The 19,228-nt window shown below is 38.7% G+C and overlaps 1 protein-coding gene across 8 annotated transcripts; it reads left to right on the plus strand.

Moving 5' to 3' along the window:
* Positions 1-22: 22 nt before the first annotated feature.
* Positions 23-18,879, plus strand: LOC143345828 (uncharacterized). Of its 8 annotated transcripts, none has more exons than XM_076773311.1 (30): positions 23-217; positions 2,314-2,763; positions 2,950-3,297; positions 3,793-3,964; positions 4,157-4,396; positions 4,608-4,850; positions 5,383-5,613; positions 5,674-6,429; positions 7,112-7,258; positions 7,334-7,690; positions 7,895-8,617; positions 8,965-9,056; positions 9,150-9,298; positions 9,829-9,939; positions 10,168-10,512; positions 10,811-11,025; positions 12,116-12,228; positions 12,383-12,527; positions 12,609-12,709; positions 13,330-13,505; positions 13,700-13,986; positions 14,189-14,396; positions 14,747-14,930; positions 15,112-15,324; positions 15,685-15,810; positions 16,413-16,574; positions 16,983-17,132; positions 17,440-17,671; positions 17,846-18,025; positions 18,377-18,879. In XM_076773311.1, the coding sequence occupies exons 1-30, from the start codon at positions 92-94 to the stop codon at positions 18,511-18,513; spliced, it is 7,119 nt and encodes a 2,372-aa protein (XP_076629426.1). In that variant the 5' UTR covers positions 23-91; the 3' UTR covers positions 18,514-18,879. The 8 variants fall into 8 exon arrangements, with proteins under 8 accessions (XP_076629426.1, XP_076629428.1, XP_076629427.1 ...); XM_076773313.1 differs by having other exon boundaries at positions 26-217; positions 4,620-4,850; positions 7,331-7,690; XM_076773312.1 differs by having other exon boundaries at positions 26-217; positions 4,166-4,396; positions 7,331-7,690.
* Positions 18,880-19,228: the final 349 nt, after the last annotated feature.

Consider the following 19,228-nt stretch of genomic DNA (forward strand, 5'->3'; position numbering starts at 1 on the left):
CCCCGTACCGTTGTGCGTTTTCTCCCAAGAACGACCAGCTATCTGCCGTTTCCGAGTAAGTTACGCGACGCAAACGTTGCTGGTCGGTTTTATGGATAAAAGGAGATCAGTATTGCGGGATGCTTGGTGTATCGTGGATGCATTCAGGATGATGTCGCGGCTAGATCGTCTCCTCGTCCTTCTCGCTCTTCTCTGCGTGGTCGGTGTCGCTCGTGCGGTACGTGTTCCTCCCTTCTTGCTCGTTGACCCAATGGTGTCGATCGTCGCCACGTGATTTAAACCACATCACGAATTGACCGCTCCGGACGGGTCGACACCCTGAAACGGATACGTGCGCGACGTGAATTTTTCCCAAGGGTTTCGATGGACGATCCACGTATCCTCCATCATCCATATTTTTGTCGAGAAAGAAATTTCCCGAGGATCGAAAACAGTAACGCGATCGAAAGAATTTCTTTTCAATTTAAAACTAAACTGGGATTCGATCGTCGTACAGAGAGTGTTTATTTACGGTTGGATTATCTTTTAACGGGTTTCTGCACGGTAAAATACGATCATTGTGCTCGAGGATTTTTCACTTTCCGACCCTCGAATGGCGAACCGCGAACGACTGTCATCTTTGACGCGTACGAATATTTTTTATTTACGCGTTCCGTAAATTAATATCGTTTTGAATCGAATTTAAATTGAATGCAATAAATTTGGGAAACGTTGCAATAATATTTTGTCGATCGACCGAGAATGCAAATTTCCTGGTGAGAATCTCTTCGTATCTCTATATTATATATAATTTTAATGTCACATTTGTAGATTGCAAAATTTACATTTATTTTGAAGGCGATTCAAAACGTACAAAAATAGCTTGTTTAAGACTGACAATTATTTATTTATTTTATCTACGAGCAGACTTTTTAGTATATATTATTATTAAACGTCTTCATTCCATATATGTGGAAGTATATGCATGAATATATATCAAAATAAAATATAACCAGAATACGTATGTACCAATTTTGCATACAAATATTACATATATTTACTTCGCTATCGTTAGCTTAAAATTCATTTACCAAAAATCTATAAACATCTGTTCTTCAACAGACTTCGGATAATCGAGATCTTACAATAATTCTACATTATTTTCCATTGTTTATTCGTGTTAATTAACATCGCAGAAGAGAAAGATCACTAATATTTAAGGACTGTGTTCTTTCTATAGACTGATCTCGTTAATGTTTATTAATGAGATAAGCGCTGATAAGCTAAAGGTACGAGAGACACAGGCCTCTAGAATTTGCACGAAAGGGTTATAATACGAAAATAATAAAGTAGTTTCTGTAAATATTTGTCCTATTGAATCTTGTTATCAAGTTGCGGTCTTGTTAATGTTGTCATCTGTTATACAAAGTTCACACAGAAATTTTTAACACGATTAATCTTCGCAAGAAAATGTCTTCTAACGATTCATCGAGTATCACGAATGCGTCTAGGAGCTTGAAACGAGATTTGTCGAAATTATTTATTTAAATTTTCCTTTTCACTTGTGTGTTATGACTTTACGAAACACTCTGTATAACAATGGAAACGATTTTTGATCTTGGAACTGGATAATTTTTAAGCGAAATTCCACAATTTTCTACAGTATAAGTAGTTAATATGTTTTAGCACAATATATCATTTCCAAAATATTAGAAATTATATATCTTAAAGGTACATATTTCATATACGTAAATGCAGCATAATATCTAATTATATCTTGTTATCGCTTGAAATAAATATATTGTCAATTTTACTTCGATACATAGCGAACTAAGTATATCGACTAATTCTAAGAGAAATGCTCAGAATAATAACAATGAATATAAACGATATTGATCCTTCTCTTTCCCACTTATAAAAATTGTTGTAATACAATGTGTTCCTTGCTCGAAACTTTTGTTGTTTAGAACGATCGATAAATTTATTTGTTCACTCTCGCACGTATCGGTTAAAGAAAATTTAAACAGTACTCATATTTTAAAATATACATTTATTACAACACGATAAGTATCGCAGACATTCTATTATCGAACCGTTACGTCGAACATCGTCGCCTCAATTGTTTTCGACTGTATTAAATTTTGTAATTTTATATGAACTTTGTACAAAGGAAATTAAAGAAAATTTTAACCCACCGTGATCGTTTCAATTTTTAAAATACACACAAGACGCAGAGTAACGTAACGAACCTTTAACTTTCAGCGATTTATTCCATTCCATTTTCATACCAAAATTTCATTATTTTTTATAATTATTGCTTGTGCTATCGCGTAGATTTACGACCCTAGAGAAGCTACAACAAAGCCACCGAAACGACGGGAACCAGTACTTCCCTGGTACACGCCCGAAAATGACGACATCGAGTCGAGCGAGCGTTCTCCAAAATGGCAGATCGATCCAGACAATCCGGTACCCAGAAAACCGACCGTGGTGAACTCTGAGCCGAAGACCTGGAGTCCTTGGAGAACAAATCCTGACAGCGGAATCGAGCAAAGAACGGAAATCACGGACGACAGTCAGTCCCACGTGAACTTCGACAAAGATCGAGATTACTCTTTAGAGTACAGTCAATTCGAACAGCAAGAAAATCAGAGATTTCCACCGAAACCGGGTGGCTCGCCAGATCTGGAACAAAAACAGGATCGGGATTGCGTGGAAGACGATGGAAGAAAACAGAAACCAAGCGATCAAACCATTTACGAGGGGATATCTGCCGACAGCACGGTAATATAACTTTTCTTTCGTTGCAAGGAAAGTCACGAAGATCAAATAGCCATCAACGTCGAGAAAAATATTTTTACAGAAAATCAAATTTATCTTCGATACCCTGAAACATCCTTTTTTTAGTACTCCACGTTCAAAAAATCTTTTTATATTTATCATTCCTCTTTTTAATTTTTTTCCCCCCAGAAGCCACGCAAGGAGAAGATTCTTCTGTCGAAACCAAAGTCCACGGTCGCTCGATACGACCCGAAATTGGGCGTGCAGTGCCCAGACATCGATTCGACCGGTCAATTCGTGTATCCTCCGGATTGCAAATTCTTCGTCGACTGTTGGAAGGGCAGAGCATTCGTTCAAGCATGCGCGCCCGGTACGCTCTTCAATCCGGTCACATTGGAGTGCGATTTTCCGCACAAAGTCAAGTGTTACGGCGGCGAGGTCGCCGATTTTCCATCAAACGAACGCTTGGATTCGCCAGGGAGGCGCGAGCCATTGTTAACTGGTTCTCATAATTTCCTGAAACAGGAACAGCTACAAGTTAGTGTAATACATACGATTACGAGGATTTTTAGGCACAAATGCTAGGGTCAGTTGCCTTAATATGGAACATTAGGAAATTTTATGCTCCTTTGACTAGCAACAGTCAAATTTAAAATATAATAATGTTTTAGGAAATATTTACTTTTTTACAGAGGTCATCATTTTCCATATTAGGCTCATAGTGCTCGTAATATGGAATACTAAATTTATATATATTTATATTAATATCGAAATTACACTAGTTATATTAAATATGTTCTTTTACGAATAGGTGTTGCTTTGGAATTCGGGTATACGCACGCTAATTGCAAGAAATGACGATCGTAATCAATTGGATTTATCGCCAATAGATTGCAAAATCACGGTTTTTTAATATTGCGGTGTTCCAAGTCAGGAACGTGTTCCATATTAGGGTAACTGACTCTATTATTAAATACCAGTCGAAAGCGTTAAATAGTATATTTCCTTGTGAATATGAAATTTTATTCGTAGACACTGCGATGCCCAGTGAATGTGACGGGCATGTTGGCGCATCCGTCGGATTGCTTGAAATATTTGCAATGCAACAACGGCGAGACGTTTATCAGGAATTGTCCCCCTGGAACGGTATTCAACCCAGCCATCAATGGCTGCGATATGCCCTTCAACGTGATAGGCTGCGAAGGTACGATATCAAAATTAGCCAAAGAACACTTTACGATTCACTCGATTAGCTTTAGAATTATAAATGTAATCGATACAAAATCTCATCAAGATCTTTTTGCATCTATGTATCGTGTCTTAGAAACGGAATTCTATATCTACTTGTAACTTAAAAGTGACTAGTAGATTATAATTCCCGTCGATAATCGAAAAGTTGATTCAGACGTCTTCAAGAAGAACAGACCAGCACCATTGGCCAATCATGAACGTCAACCAGAGATCGTGGTCGAATGTCCTCTCGCTTCGGGATTATTTCCACATCCGAATACGTGCAGGAAGTTTGTTCGATGCGTGAGTGGAATCTCTTACATCGTGGATTGCGGTCCTGGAAGAGGTTTCGATCCAAGAATGTCCGTCTGCAATTTAATTCCTAACGTAGTTGCATGCAGAGAAGGTACGATACCAAAACTAGCCAAACAACACTTTACGATTCACTAGATTAGCTTTATAATTATAAATACTAGTGATACAATATTTTAACGAGATTTTTGTGTATCACGTAATCTATATATCTATCTGTAACTTAAAAGTGATTGTATGATTATATTATAATTTCCATCGATGATTGAAGAGGTTTATATAGAATGATTCGATAACAACGAAAGATCTTGACAAAGCAGATACCTTCGAGAAGGTGATTCCAACACCGTTCAATAATCAACGTCAAACAGAGGTCAAGGTTAAATGCCCTTCCGGTTATTCGGGATTGTTACCGCATCCGTCGGATTGCACGAAATTTTTGCAATGCGAAAAAGGCGGGACATTTATCATGAATTGTGCCCCTGCAACGGTGTTTAACCCAGCCATCAGAGTCTGCGATTGGCCCTATAAAGTTAGAGGCTGCGAAGGTACGATAATAAAATTAATCAAAGAACGTTTTATGATTCACTTGATTAGCTTCAAAATTCTAAATGCTAGCGATACAATATTTCATCAAGATTTTTATACGTCACGTAATCTACGTATTATATCCTAGAAACGGAATTATCAATTTCCCAATTTATCATATTCTCCATTTCTCAAATTTTAATTCTCAAAAAACTACAAAATTTACTTAATATGTAAAGATATAAGAAATATCTAAGATACGATTTATTATATTCAGGGGTTGAGAGAACCCTCTGCAAAGCTCCCATTTTATTAATTCTACTAACAAAAATATGAATTTGCATAAAGATCCGCAGTCGTGATTCGTAAGTCGAACGTTCCTATCCCTCTCAAATTGAGGGATACTAACAGTGTATGACGAATAAAGTTGCTTCAATGTTAGATAATTTATAAATTTTTACCGAATACATTATAATTTCCATCGACATTTACAAAATAGTATGCTCGTATAGAATGCAAAATGATAACAATGGAAAATCCTTGACAAATCAGATACTTTCAAGAAGACTCTGACACCATTGATCAATAATGGAGATCAAACACTGAACAAGGTTAAATGTCCTGCCGGTCATTCGGGAAAATTGCCACATCCGGATACGTGCAGGAAGTTCCTTCGATGCATGAATGGAGTCCCTTACGTCGAGGATTGCGGTCCTGGGAAAGCCTTCGATCCAAGGATGTCCGTCTGCGATTGGCTTCCAAACGTACTTGCTTGCAGAGGAGGTAGCTAGCAAACATTTTCGTGTCGATTCCCACGAAGCAAAGCTTTGATCTTTCTTCCAGAAAAGCAAACAACAACTACGTCCAGGCCATGGACGGGTGATCCTGTCGGCTCGAGACCCTGGTGGGAATATGTTCAATATAATCGAACAACGACGACTAATCGTCCAGGAACGGACTGGGATTCGCTACGACCAACTTGGAGGCCAAATTGGCAACCACCTGCTCAGGGCACCTACGATAGTCCTGATGATCAAGACTCGAACAACCAATGGCCACCAAACAATCAGAACCCAAATAATAATCATCACCATCAACACCAGCAACATCACCATTCTCACGGATCTAACACGAACACCGAAACCCAGCAGCCTGCTTCTCCGTACGACCATTCTCAGCCTGAAAGACCCGACCAAGGAATTCCAGATGGAAGTTGGAGTCCTAGACCAGGTTACCACCATCGTGACAAGCCTCATTCTTCTCCCGATTACACGGAAGATTACGATGACGCTGGTCAACAGACTCAACAGGCTCCTTTCGACCAGACGAAGGACCGGAGAGGCGTTCCTGGTGGATTCGATGATCCTCGGAATTACAATGACGGAAACGAAGGGAACTCTCCAACGAATCGACGGTCAGGACAAGAGTTTGCACCCAACAGACAAGAATACGGCAGAAACGGTCCTGGATTTTCGCAAGGAGCCAACCAACACGCAGAGACTGTACGAAACGAAACAAGATGGACGCAACCTATACCGACAGGAAGTAGCTGGAGCCAGCAAGGTTCAACGCGACCGCAGGATCGACCATGGGATCAAGGTAGTTTTTACTTCCTTTTTAATAATTTTGCATGGTACATCGATCGGTAATATCATTTTTATCGAGACTAGTCGATCACAAGAACGAAAAGTTTGGTTCAGGAATCGTTTATTGATCCTTTTCCTTTGCTTCTTCCAATACTCTGCTTTTGGAATCAATGGCTTTTATTACGATCTATGCATGCAATGCACGAGGGTTCTTTCTAGTTTTGTTGTCTCGACTGCATGTTACATTATAGCGTGGCTTTGAGAACGAGATTTTTGTAACACTCAAATTCATTCACAATTTAAATTAGGCAGAATTCAAAATGTATTGTTCTATGCATTTACACCTAAAGGCACAATAAAAATCTTCATATATAAACTTTGGAGTTTGTTTTACAAACAAACCTGAAGGTAAGATCGCTGAATCAGAATAACGAGTAGTCAATTAGGTTTTGATATACGAAGGGCTCACGTGGGGAAAAGGGAACGTCCAAATTAACGTTTCTTCCATTTCACGTAAACCTTTCGTATAGAAGCTGATGTTTAAAATACACGTAAGTATATCGAAGAATTGCAGGAAATAATTGAAAAGAGGAGAAAATGAGCTTTGTTTTCATTTTGTTTCGTGCAACTACAGAAGCCACGTGAATGATACGAATAATAAGCATCAGGTATCAGTAGTATTCGATTTCTTTTAGGTGTTAACAACGAAGACAAATTCCGCGATTGGGGATCTAGAACTAACATATATCAAAGCACAGCCGACAGAGAAGCAGACTCGAAGCTGGACCAACTGGCGTCGAAAACAAATATTTTTGAGTATGCTAATGGACAACGTCGACCAGGTGCGCCAACGATATTTTAATATTTATTTCCACGTTTTAATCGTTTCAATCGATATTCTTTTGTTCTCGCAGGAGTTAAAAATTCACCCGATTCTCCGAAGCCTCAGTACCCGAACGTAGACGATAACAGAGGTCATTTTATTGGGAGTGGAATCGAGGTTAATCAGGGTCATTCGAAAACGAAAACTTACGGACCGAACGATCTCGGTGGCTCGAGTGATTTTAACAGACAAGACCAGAATATTTATTTCGATTTTCAATCCAACGATTTTAATCGTAATGTTCCTTTTTCTGGGCCAGCCGTGGACCAACATCTTCGACCACCATATTACGATCCTGTTGATCCACAAAACAGTGGACATCGCACACCCAAGCAACGTCCAATCGATTCATCGTCTCCTTCGTCTGGTTTTGGTGATTTACAAGAGTCTGGTAACAATTATTCCATTTTACTAGCACGATACAATAACGTTTAATGCGTTGGCTGCCACGCGAGAAGCTGAATAAGTCTCGAGACGAGATGTCGAAGTAATTTTACGAACCTCGACAAGTTTGGAAACTTATTAACGATTAAAATCAGTTATAACAAGAGTGATTACTTTTAGTTCATAAATTATTTATCAATCGTTTAAACAGGTACAGATCATCGTCGTGTATTCGTTCCTTCAACGAATCTTCAACCGCCTCGTTACCCACCTCCGAATCGATCGTTTGCTCCAACGTCAATCAACTTGAGGAGTGACAATTATTACCCACCAGTACTAGCTTCCGATTTGCAGCCACCATTGTACGATCCTACGAACACAAATTATCCACCCGCGCCAGCAGTCGATCTTCAGCCACCGCCGTACGAGCCTGCAAGGCGTTTTCAAGATCCTCCAACGTTCCCATCGACGAACGTTGATCGATATTCCACAGATATCCAGCCACCAGATCGTTTTCTGGTTCCTCCAAGACTGGACGAACCGAATACCAGCAATCGATATCCAAACGTTCCTTCGCAGAACCTTGAACCGCCGGAGAGCAGTTCTTCGAACAGTTGGACAGACTTTGTTGTTGGTACGACTCAGAGAGTTCCAGACAAGCATATGATAATTTCTCGAAAGAAAAAGATGAAGACTTCCACCACGATGGACCCGAACGTGCCCAGCGTGTCGATCGAATACGACGAGGGTTCCTCGACAACGGAGGATCCGGATTACGAGGTCGACGTGCTGGACGACAAAGAAGTTTGGAAGCCAGTGCTGGTGTTCGAGAATAAGACTCAAACGACTACAGAGTCCTCCGTTATTATGAAAATCACTAAGAAGAGGGCTGACGTGGATCCTGTCAATATCGAGACTCCTCCGTCCGAAGAAGGTAGGTCTAACGAAACTATCTGTACTCGAGTCATTGTCCTGAAGTTCAACGTAACGCAGGTAAGTATTTCGCTTTCTCCGCATAATCGATCTGCTTTTAGCATGACACGCTCTTGGAATGATCTCTTAACGTTGGGCTGAAAATATTCTCAAGATCGCAATAACATTGACAGTTTCATTTATCTCGATAATTACATAATCGTCGCAATGCATCGTTGTGTAAAGAAATATCGCAGTAAAAATTAATTGCACGCGCTTCGTACGATTTTTTTTGAGCCGTGTATCTAAGCAAAGGACGCTGTTAAAACTTCCAGTTTGTACAAAAATATATTGAGTGTTATTTTTCAGAGGAACCACCGTTTCCATCGTACTACGTGCCGCTGGTGAAACCAATCGATCACACGAAAAAAGGGAACCTGCCAACCCCGATTTCTGGCCAGGTGAGAATTTAAAAAAAATAATATTTCTTCTCCGACGTCGTTCGAAAATAATTAATCAACGACTTCATGCGTGCTTGTTTAATATCTTCTCAGGTGGTTCGACTTAGGGGTGGTTCCGGGCCCCACGATGGCTACGTCGAAGTTCAAGGAAAGAACCCCGGTTGGGGAGTCGTCTGCGACTCGAGAAACGGCTGGACATTAAAAGAGGCTCACGTTGTATGCAAACAACTCGGCTACTCCAGGTATTTCACACGTTAAGTCAAATCGAATTCATATCTCATCTAATTTGCATATTTTAAATTCTACGTTGACACGCATCCCTAGACTGTCATTTTTTCGACCCTTTTCATGATTTTTTTTTTAATGGTAGGTAGGCTGTTTCGTACTAAGATTTCGCAGATATATTCATTCACCCTATAAGCGTGTACAGTATTTTTTTCATCAAAAGATATTAACAATTGTGGGAGTTATAACTCCTTGACTGCATGCCGATCAACGCCGTGGGCATAAAGAATAGCATTTATTATCTCATTTAAAGTCGATAAAATGTAACGAAAACAAAAATATTTGTATCTTGAAATGTTAAAGAATATACGTGGAATGTATCGAAAAGTTTCATCAAACCCTTATGGTATAAAAAAATTGTCAAATATCACTTTTTGTTTTACCATTTCACACGAGTCTCCCCCTTTCAATAATAGCACAATTGTGAATTATATTTCTAGGCGTCCGTTCTAATTTAGTGTAAAAAAGATTCATCTGTTCCTCGCAGGGGCGCCGAAATGGCCTGGCAGGGAAGAAACAATCGCAACGGGGCTCCAACCTGGATCGCGGCGAATTTTGTCTCGTGCCAAGGCAACGAGACTAGATTCCAATCGTGCAAGTAAGACGCGATGATTCATAGATTCAAATCCCGGTCAATAGATAAGATTATGGTTAGGTTTCTGACGTTTCAAATAAACATTGTGCCGACAAGTGTTTTCGACCGCGAGCTGCGTTCTCGGAAACTGTGACGATAAGATTACACACGTTTTAACTTTCGTGAGATTCTTTACGCAACGACCGAAGATCGACGATTAAAAAAGAAAAATCATCGCTGATAATTTTTCAGATTCATCCACGAGCCAGAGTGTCGAATAGAGAGGGACGCTATTGGCGTTAGGTGCACGCTGAATCGCGTGGCGCATTGTCGCGATGACGAGGTACCTTACGAAGGGCAATGCTATCACCTGGCGGACCCTGACAGCAGTTTGAATCACGCGGAAGCGTTGAATTATTGCTCGAATAGACAGGCACGACTTCTCGATATCACCAGCCAGGCGGAGAATGATTTCGTCTCCGAATGGCTGTCGCAGGCTCACCCGGAAGTCGGTTCGATCATGACTTCCGGCGTCGGTTTCACCACCATGAGTCGCACGTTTTGGCTCTGGGAGGACTCGTCTCGCGCCAAGTTTAAGTGGGGATAATTATTTGGAAAAACTCGTCCCTAGAATGCGGAAGTTAACCCTTAAGTGGACTCCCAATCTCGACTGAATTATCTTACTTAATGTTGATTTTTATCAAATTGTTAAATGGAAATCAACTTTCCTTTAAAGCATGGAAAAAATAATGAACTAATGGAGGATTGCGTAAATTTTCAAATAATTACATTGACATGTATTAAACAATTATTAGTTTAAACTTGCGGTCCCAATAATCCACTTAAGGGTTAAAGACGGAAAGTAACAACTTACAGACTCGTTAATTTCAACTAGATTCACGAAATGGTGGCCAGGTTGGATGGAAGACAAGAAACATTCCCCGATCGTGGGTTCTCGACCCCTTTGCGTCGTGATGAAGCGTAAATTTCCGTGTCACGACAGGCCAGACTCGATTTGCGTCGCAGACTATTTCTTCTGGGACACCGAGGACTGTGCCACCTCCACGAAAGGTCACTCCTACATCTGCGAGAGACCTTACGACGATATTGGTACGAACTTTTGAATCGACGTATATCAATATCTGCCCAGAAAACTATTAACCCTTTGCACTCGTATTCATGTTTGAGAAAGCTACATGCAAACATTTTTATGGAAACATATTACAATTTAACTTGCTGGTTTAGTAGAAAAAATTAGAAAAATACGCAAATTTAATCTGCATCTCACCTTCTCTTGTACAGTGAGAATCTATATGATATGTCTGTACAAATTTTGATTCTTCAAAATATTTAAAAAATAAATAAAACTAACTTCTATATTGAAAGGAACACATGGGACACACAGGAATACTAAAGGCTCGAGTATATTCTTTATTACCAGCTTTTATGAATGTATGAAATATAGTTCCAATATTCCTCTCGAAGACACAATCTTGTGTTACAATTTTTTATTTTACTTTGATGATTTTTTTTATAAACAAAGACCTCGGGAACAAAATCAGTTAGCCAGGACAAAAGACGAAAAATATTTTATTTTATATTATTATATTTTATATTAACCCCTGGAAAAAATTTTGATGAGAGATTCTACAGGCCAAAATAAGACAAAAATCAGGGATACTAATTTGTTGATTGAGGCTTCGTTAGAAAGTTATAGAAACATTTCCGGTCATACAGTATATTTTCGGTAAAGAATTTTTTTCTCGAAAGTACGTAGGATTTCGGGGGTATGTCTATTCACCAAATATGATTATAATAGGCCCCCACAACCGAAAATAATTTTTCCGTGAATGATTTGAAATTTTTTAATTTAATCTTTTAATAACTTTTCAACGAAGCCTCGATCAACAAATTTATATTCTTGATTTACGTCTTATTTTGGCCTCTAGAATCTCCCATTAAAATTTTTCCCAGGGGTGACCGAACACCCTGTATATACACACACATTTAAGCAGAAATTAGAAGAAAACATTGTAACAAGGGGTTAAGGTCCCTAAAATGAAATACTAATGTAAACATGCGTGTAATAATAAAATGTAGGCGACATACGAGTGCAAAGGGTTAAAATGAAAGAAACGAAATCGTCGATCGAGAACGAATATTTTTTTAAAACGGATACGTATCGTTTTTATTCGCTTAGGTTGCATTTACGGAAAAGGAAGCCAATACGCGGGAAACGCAAACGTAACAGCGTCGGGGAAACAGTGTCTTTCGTGGGCCGACGAAAAAGTGCGACATCCGCTCACAGTGAACGTTAGTTTCTACGTTTTTTCGTAGATTTCTACTATTTCTAGTTTTTATAATTAACTGTATGCAGTTTCAAATTAAAAAAAAAGAAAGAGAATAACACATTAAAGTAAACTCTACGTTACATGATACTGTTCATCGATGATTTTTGTTACCACAGGTGGTTAATAGAGAAGTCAGGGAAAAATTGAAAACTCACAATTACTGCAGAAATCCGAATCCGAGTAGAGAGATCAGGCCATGGTGTTTCACGGGTCCAGCCGGAGAACGGGAATATTGCGACATTCCACCTTGCGGCAATACCGGTATTATTTACAACAAGAATTCTTATTTCTTTTTCACTTTAGATATTTCCAAAGTATTTTTAAATAATACGATCGTTTCAGGCTCTCAGAAATCACCATTGCCGGGCCAGTGCAAACCTAAACACTTCGAATGCTTGCCAGGAGAATGCATTCCTTCGCCGTGGGTGTGCGATGGAGAGGAGGTAAATTTCATATAACGTTCAAAACCGTTCCTATCTTTTACTGTTTGTACGAGAAAAATTGTTCTGAAGCTTTCTCGTTTGTAAAAAAATTTTTATACGAAGGAATAATGCTCAGCGTGTTAATAATAGAAAACAGTATTAGTGAACAGTAATCTAGAATTCAGTAGCCTCCAAATTACAAGTTCTGCATTTTATAATAGTTATGATAGTCATTCCTGTTTGTTGACGATGTTAATACAACCAACAGGTAATTTTATAAGTCAATGAGCACTCTTCTTGTTATCTCTAAAACGGTTTGTTTCCTTACACAACTGCTTAACTAATGGACATATTTTATGTATAGAAAATGACGTAAATAATATCTAATTTTAACGTCGTAATAACGCTCTAATCTTTCGGGCAGATTAGATAGTTAGTTTCTATTATTTTCTTATCTTTTCTTTTATTTATTGAACTATTTTCTGAATATTTACGTTCATTAAAATTCACTAAATTATATTTTTCAAGTTATATCGTATACTTGGTCGAGGAAGGTTTGAAATTTAAAAATAAATATGTTTTTACGAATGCATTCGCGAGTCTATTATATTAAATACTACGTGTAATTGTGGAATGTTAAGGATTGCACAAACGGAGCAGATGAAAGGGCCTGTATGTCGCACATGGATCTTTTCCAAAAACAGTCCAAGCAAAAATTGGAAGGCTACGACGTCGAAAAGTGGTTGAACACACCGTTAAAGACGTGTGCTCTCAGGTGCAAGGAGGCTGATTTTACGTGTCGATCCTTTGCACACAAGTAAGTAAAATTTTGTAAATATTTAAAAAATAATAACGTTATCAATATCATTGTTCGAAAGTAAGGATTCGTATTATGTTCCTGTTATGCTAAAATCACGATTGAATGAAAATTTAAAAGACAAACACAGCTCGTGTTTCACGCGCGGAAAATGTGATTACTAAGTTTCTAACTTGTTTCGTGTTCTTTTGCAGGGCGTCGGGAAACATTTGTCTTTTGAGCGACAGCAACGTTGGGTTGACAGGATCGTTGAAACCCAATCGAGAGTTTGATTATTACGAGATGAAGGAGAGGAGTATAAATTGCGAGGGCAAGTTCGTTTGCAATAATGGAAAATGCATAAACCAGACTCAAGTTTGCAACGGTAAGAACGACTGCAACGATCGTAGCGACGAGAGCATTTGCACCGTGGAAAATTTGGATTACGAAATCCGGCTGGCCGGTTCGGAAAATAAACACGAAGGCAGAGTCGAAGTTAAAAGTAAGTAAATACACGTGCATTATAATTGTCAATAGTCATATTTAATAACAGAAGAATTGTATTTAGAACTGTGATGTATCTACAAAATAAATTACTGTAAAAATATTTAATTCTCGCGGAACAAAATAATTTTAACCGACTGTTTGTTAGTTGGTGATTTCGAAAAAATGTTCACTTTGATAATGTACAACGATCTGTGCAGTCTTAGGTGTTTGGGGACAAGTTTGCGACGATGGTTTCGGAATGATCGATGCAGGCGTAATTTGCAAGGAATTGGGTTTCGTTCTTGGTGCTTTGGAAGTCAGACCAGGCGGATTCTATGGCAATATGGACCCATCCACGAGATTTATGGTTGATCAATTGAGATGCCGAGGCAACGAGACTTCTCTGCGCGAATGCGATTTCGAGGGGTAATTTTAAGAAAAATACTAAATAATCAAGTTTCGTTTTTATTTTACCTATTTGAATATTTCATTTTAAATCGTTTGAGAAATAATAGAAATCATTCTGCGTTACACGTTGAACTATACTGCCAATTGCTAGTTTTATAAATTACATTATTTAAATGTTTTCTCATTAACATAGATCATCCTACGTCGATAGGTTTGTTAATGTTCATAAACAGTAAAAAGAAAATTTTTAACACGAGTAATGTTATGTCTACGTCAAGAATTGCAACTGCGACTTTCTTCAGAAATTTAAAACAAAATTCTTAAAAAGGTCAGTCACCGAACAATGGTTTCCATATTTGTTTCTACAGTTGGGGAGTCCACAATTGCCAACCGGAAGAAGCGGTGGGCGTTATTTGCAAGACTGCAGTCGATAGCTGTCAAGAAGGTCATTGGAAATGCGACAAAAGTCCCACATGCATTCCAACTGCATTTATATGCGACGAGGTCGTCGATTGCCCCGATGGCTCCGACGAAAGTTCTGAACATTGCGACGTGAGTAACAAAGTATACTAAAGTAGACAACTGTATGTTATTAAAAAGCCTAAACGTTCGCGAGAAATTATCATTAAATCAATTTCACCAGCTACGAGTTCACAAATTACAAAATTAAACATTACAAATTCTTAATTAAGTGCATGGAGTTACGATATACAAGTATAAGGGATCGTTTTAGGCGCCTTTCGAGTTACGTTTAACGAACGGAAGCTCGCCTCTCGAAGGCAGAGTCGAGGTTCGCCATCATGGCATTTGGGGTACGGTCTGCGACGATGATTTTTCGAACGCAGCGGCAACGGTCATTTGCAGATCATTGGGATACGGTGGTCGAGCTGCTGTAAAAAAAGATGGCGCTTTTGGGTCCGGAGAGGGGCCTATTTGGCTCGACGAAGTAAGTTTTATTTAAAAAAACACACATTCATTTTTTTTCATTGATCTCATTTCCCCTGAAAATGTGTTTTGATTCCTCAGTTTTCTTCCATCTGTCTACTTTAAAATAATTAAATAAAATTAAGTAAAAATCTTCAAATATATTTGACGTCCTTAGATTTATTCGTTTTGTGGTCAATTTTAGTATCCTGCAATTCTCGATTATTGAAGGCAAGAGTCAATGATACAGTTTTATTTTTACCAGCACAAGACCAGTATATCGAAAAGACTTCTTCTTTACGCGAATGCATTTATCCAACATTATCAATTTTAAAATCGCAACCGTGCCATTTTGTCTAAACGCAACAATTTTCTGAACAAGGTTTTCTGTCACGGAAACGAAACTCAGCTATATCGATGCGGGCATAATCACTGGGGCAAACATAATTGCAATCACGACGAGGACGTGGGTGTGATTTGTACGCCTGGAGATGTTAACGATTCCGAGGTAAATCGAAACACTCACGCTCGAAGGAGGGCGTAAATTTTAAAGGTTTCCTTTGAAGTTTGATTAACGTCCTTTAATACCGAGAACCATTACGATGGCTGTGCTGTGAATAATTCAAAAACGAAAGAGAGCAACATAATCTTTTGTCGCGTTGGAATTATTATCGCGATTCGAATTCTGACGTCGTGTAGTTTATAATCACTTCGTTAAAAGTATATAATGATAGCTGTCGTAGCTAGTGCGCTTTCGTAGAGAAACAGTTTTAGTAGCTAACAGATCCGTACTATTTTTAAACCCGTAGCGTAGTTTCAACCGAGACCTTTGTCCATCAAAGTTCTCTGTAATGTAACATAATTATATTGTAAGCAATATTTAAAGCAATTACGTTGCAACGATTACGTTAGTTATTTAATAGACAGTTCAGCTGATGTGTTGTAAACTATCGAGCGATTTTGTAAACGATCGTTAGGTAATTCAGAATCAGTTCAATAAATGATGAGCTTACGCAACGATCACGAGGCTTGTTTACTTCATTCCTTGACCCCGATCTTTCCCTTTGTCCGTTCAATCCGCGAGTGCAATTATCGAATCAATAATTGCAGCTGAACTGGGAGTCCTTGCCGGATTTGCCACAGACGGACATCAACGATATACTTCCGGCCAATTGCGGCAGGCGATTCAAAGACTTCAACGACGACGAGGATCTTATATTCGAAAAGGTGGTGCACGGTTCCGTTGCACCGAAAGGCACCTACCCATGGCAGGTAAATCCAACCTTTTTCCAATTTTAGTCCGGTTTCCCTTCGAATCACGCATAAATCTTTCGCCTCTTTCGAAACTCGAAACGTTCATACCACGATGTTTCTTTGAACGATGTTTCACTCCGTATTATAAAAAAGAAGAAAGACCAGTTCCAAATTAAGGGGAAATAGCATGTGGAAAATTTACATCAGTTAGGTTCTTACCTTTCATTTTTGTTTTTAACCCTTTAATTTGGTAAACGTCAACGTTAAGTAAAATAATTGAGATTGAGAGTCCGCACTGAAAATGGTCCATGCTTAACAAAATACCACGTTGGCTGGAACTGAAAGCTAAATGGTTAAACGTATCACATTTATTTGTTCTGTTTGAGGTCTTCATTTTAATTACCCTATGTTTTGTGAAACTGACAGGCCAGCATTCGTGTCAGAGGGCACAGCAGATCGAGCCACTGGTGCGGTGCTGTGGTCCTTTCGCCCCTGCACGTGCTCACTGCAGCCCACTGCTTGGAAGGATATAACAAAGGCACTTACTTCGTCCGTGCTGGCGATTACAACACGGAGGTAATTCAAATCTCGACACTTTGTCCTATAAATGAGAATGGTGATTTCAAATTAATCGTACACGAGGTTTGAAGAATACCTGACGTTTCTTGAGAATCGAGGCTTCCATTTTGGTACGAAAGATGCGTCGTTTCTGGAACTGCAACATTTGTTTCACACCTGCAATAGTAAATTTGAGTTACTCGAGGGATCGACTAACGGAAGAATTTCTATAAAAGAGAAACGATATTTTAAATTTCTGTGCAAGGGGTGCAACTATCCTCCAAAGTTTCAGGCCTAGGATGCTAAATATGGATGACTATGTTAGATAGACGAGGGTACAGAAGCCGAGGCCAACATCGAGGACTATTACATACACGAAGACTTCCGTAAAGGTCATCGAATGAACAATGACATTGCCCTCGTGCTGCTGAAAGGACGAGGGATCTTCCTGGGCAAGGACATCATGCCAATTTGCTTGCCACCTGAAAATGCAGAGTACCCGGAGGGCCTTAACTGCACCATCAGTGGATTTGGCAGCATCGAGACTGGAAAGTCGAGTGAATAATTTATTACAAATTTAAAAGCTCGTCGTAGAATTAATCATTTGAAGAGGGATTTCTCAATAAATAATTAGTTTCGACTGGTTAAAATTAAATTAAATGAAGTCTACTCACGAAAGTTAATTCTATATAAAATTTAGTCTTTTATTATGTGAGATCTGTTGTTCGTAGCTCATTCTAAGGATCTGAGATACGGTTGGATACCATTGTTGGACCAGTCGGTGTGTCGTGCTGAGCACATTTACGGCGGGGGTGCAATCAGCGACGGAATGGTCTGCGCGGGGTACCTCGATGAGGGTATTGACACCTGCGACGGTGATTCTGGTGGGCCATTGGCGTGCTATCACAATGGTAACATAGTTAAAATAGCCGTAAATTCCAAGTAAAATAGCTGCTCGAATAATCGGACGTGTCCCACTTTTATTACGGACAGAATAGGTTGTATTCGATAATATGAAATTATTAGTCCCACACTTGACCTCTGCTTCCGAGCATTTTTAACGCTGATAATATAAATACCTCAATTTAAAACGCCTTATCTTAAACGAAGAGTGATTTCCTTATTACTGAAACGAGCAAATAAAATTATACGACTTTTAATACCGTTTGCTTTTTAAGAAATAACAGAATTTTAGGAGATTGATTATTAGGTCATCCATCAATGAAACACGAGTTTGAGTAATATTTTTTTTTCATATGTAGGAGCTTTCACGTTATACGGAATTACAAGTTGGGGTCAACATTGTGGCGAAGCCAATAAGCCCGGTGTCTATGTTCGAGTATCTTATTATCGTCGTTGGATCGACCAGAAGATAAGAGAATCTCTAGCCGGGAGATAAAGAGTTTAATCAAAAATCCGTAAAACTTCAACACGTGTTTGTTCAGGCAATACCGAATAGGCATAGTAACCTTAAATATGCGTCGATACTTAAGTTGTTTACTTACTCCTATGTTTATCGATTAGATTTATGCGTAATAGGTTTAAAATTAAATACGATTTTCATTATTCTACACGTAAGTTATTAATTCTGTCGCAAATGATTTTCATTATTTTACTAATTAAAATTTACAGAATCATTTAAAGATGTATAGTAGTATAGAGGATTGTGTGCAATATATTCCTGTGTTATACCCCACTTACTCGTTGTTTTCTTCAATTTGTAATCGTTCTAGAATCTAAAGAATAAAAATTATTGGAATGGATAGTTTTACGAGAGTCTAAAGAACACTTCTTGGAGAAACGTCCATTAATCTGTAGTTTATTTCGTAAGACATCATCGTTTCTACAATAATTGTAATTGCTGTCTTGTCGCTGTTACATGATTGAGCCTATTTATGTACAATAGTCCCAACATATTCGATTGGATAGATCAAAACCACGGAAACAGAAACCTCGACGTTCATACAATAAAATCGACGCACGAACAACGAAATTGAAAAAGAAAAGGAAATAGGTTTAGGTGACTTACGCTACGAGATTGCAAAAATCGTGTAACATTATGAAATCGTTGTACGCAATCTGTTCAGGCGGATCGATCGACAGCTGGACCGACC

This window comes from Colletes latitarsis, chromosome 9, assembly GCF_051014445.1.
Source record: "Colletes latitarsis isolate SP2378_abdomen chromosome 9, iyColLati1, whole genome shotgun sequence".
NCBI classification, from domain to species: domain Eukaryota; kingdom Metazoa; phylum Arthropoda; class Insecta; order Hymenoptera; family Colletidae; genus Colletes; species Colletes latitarsis.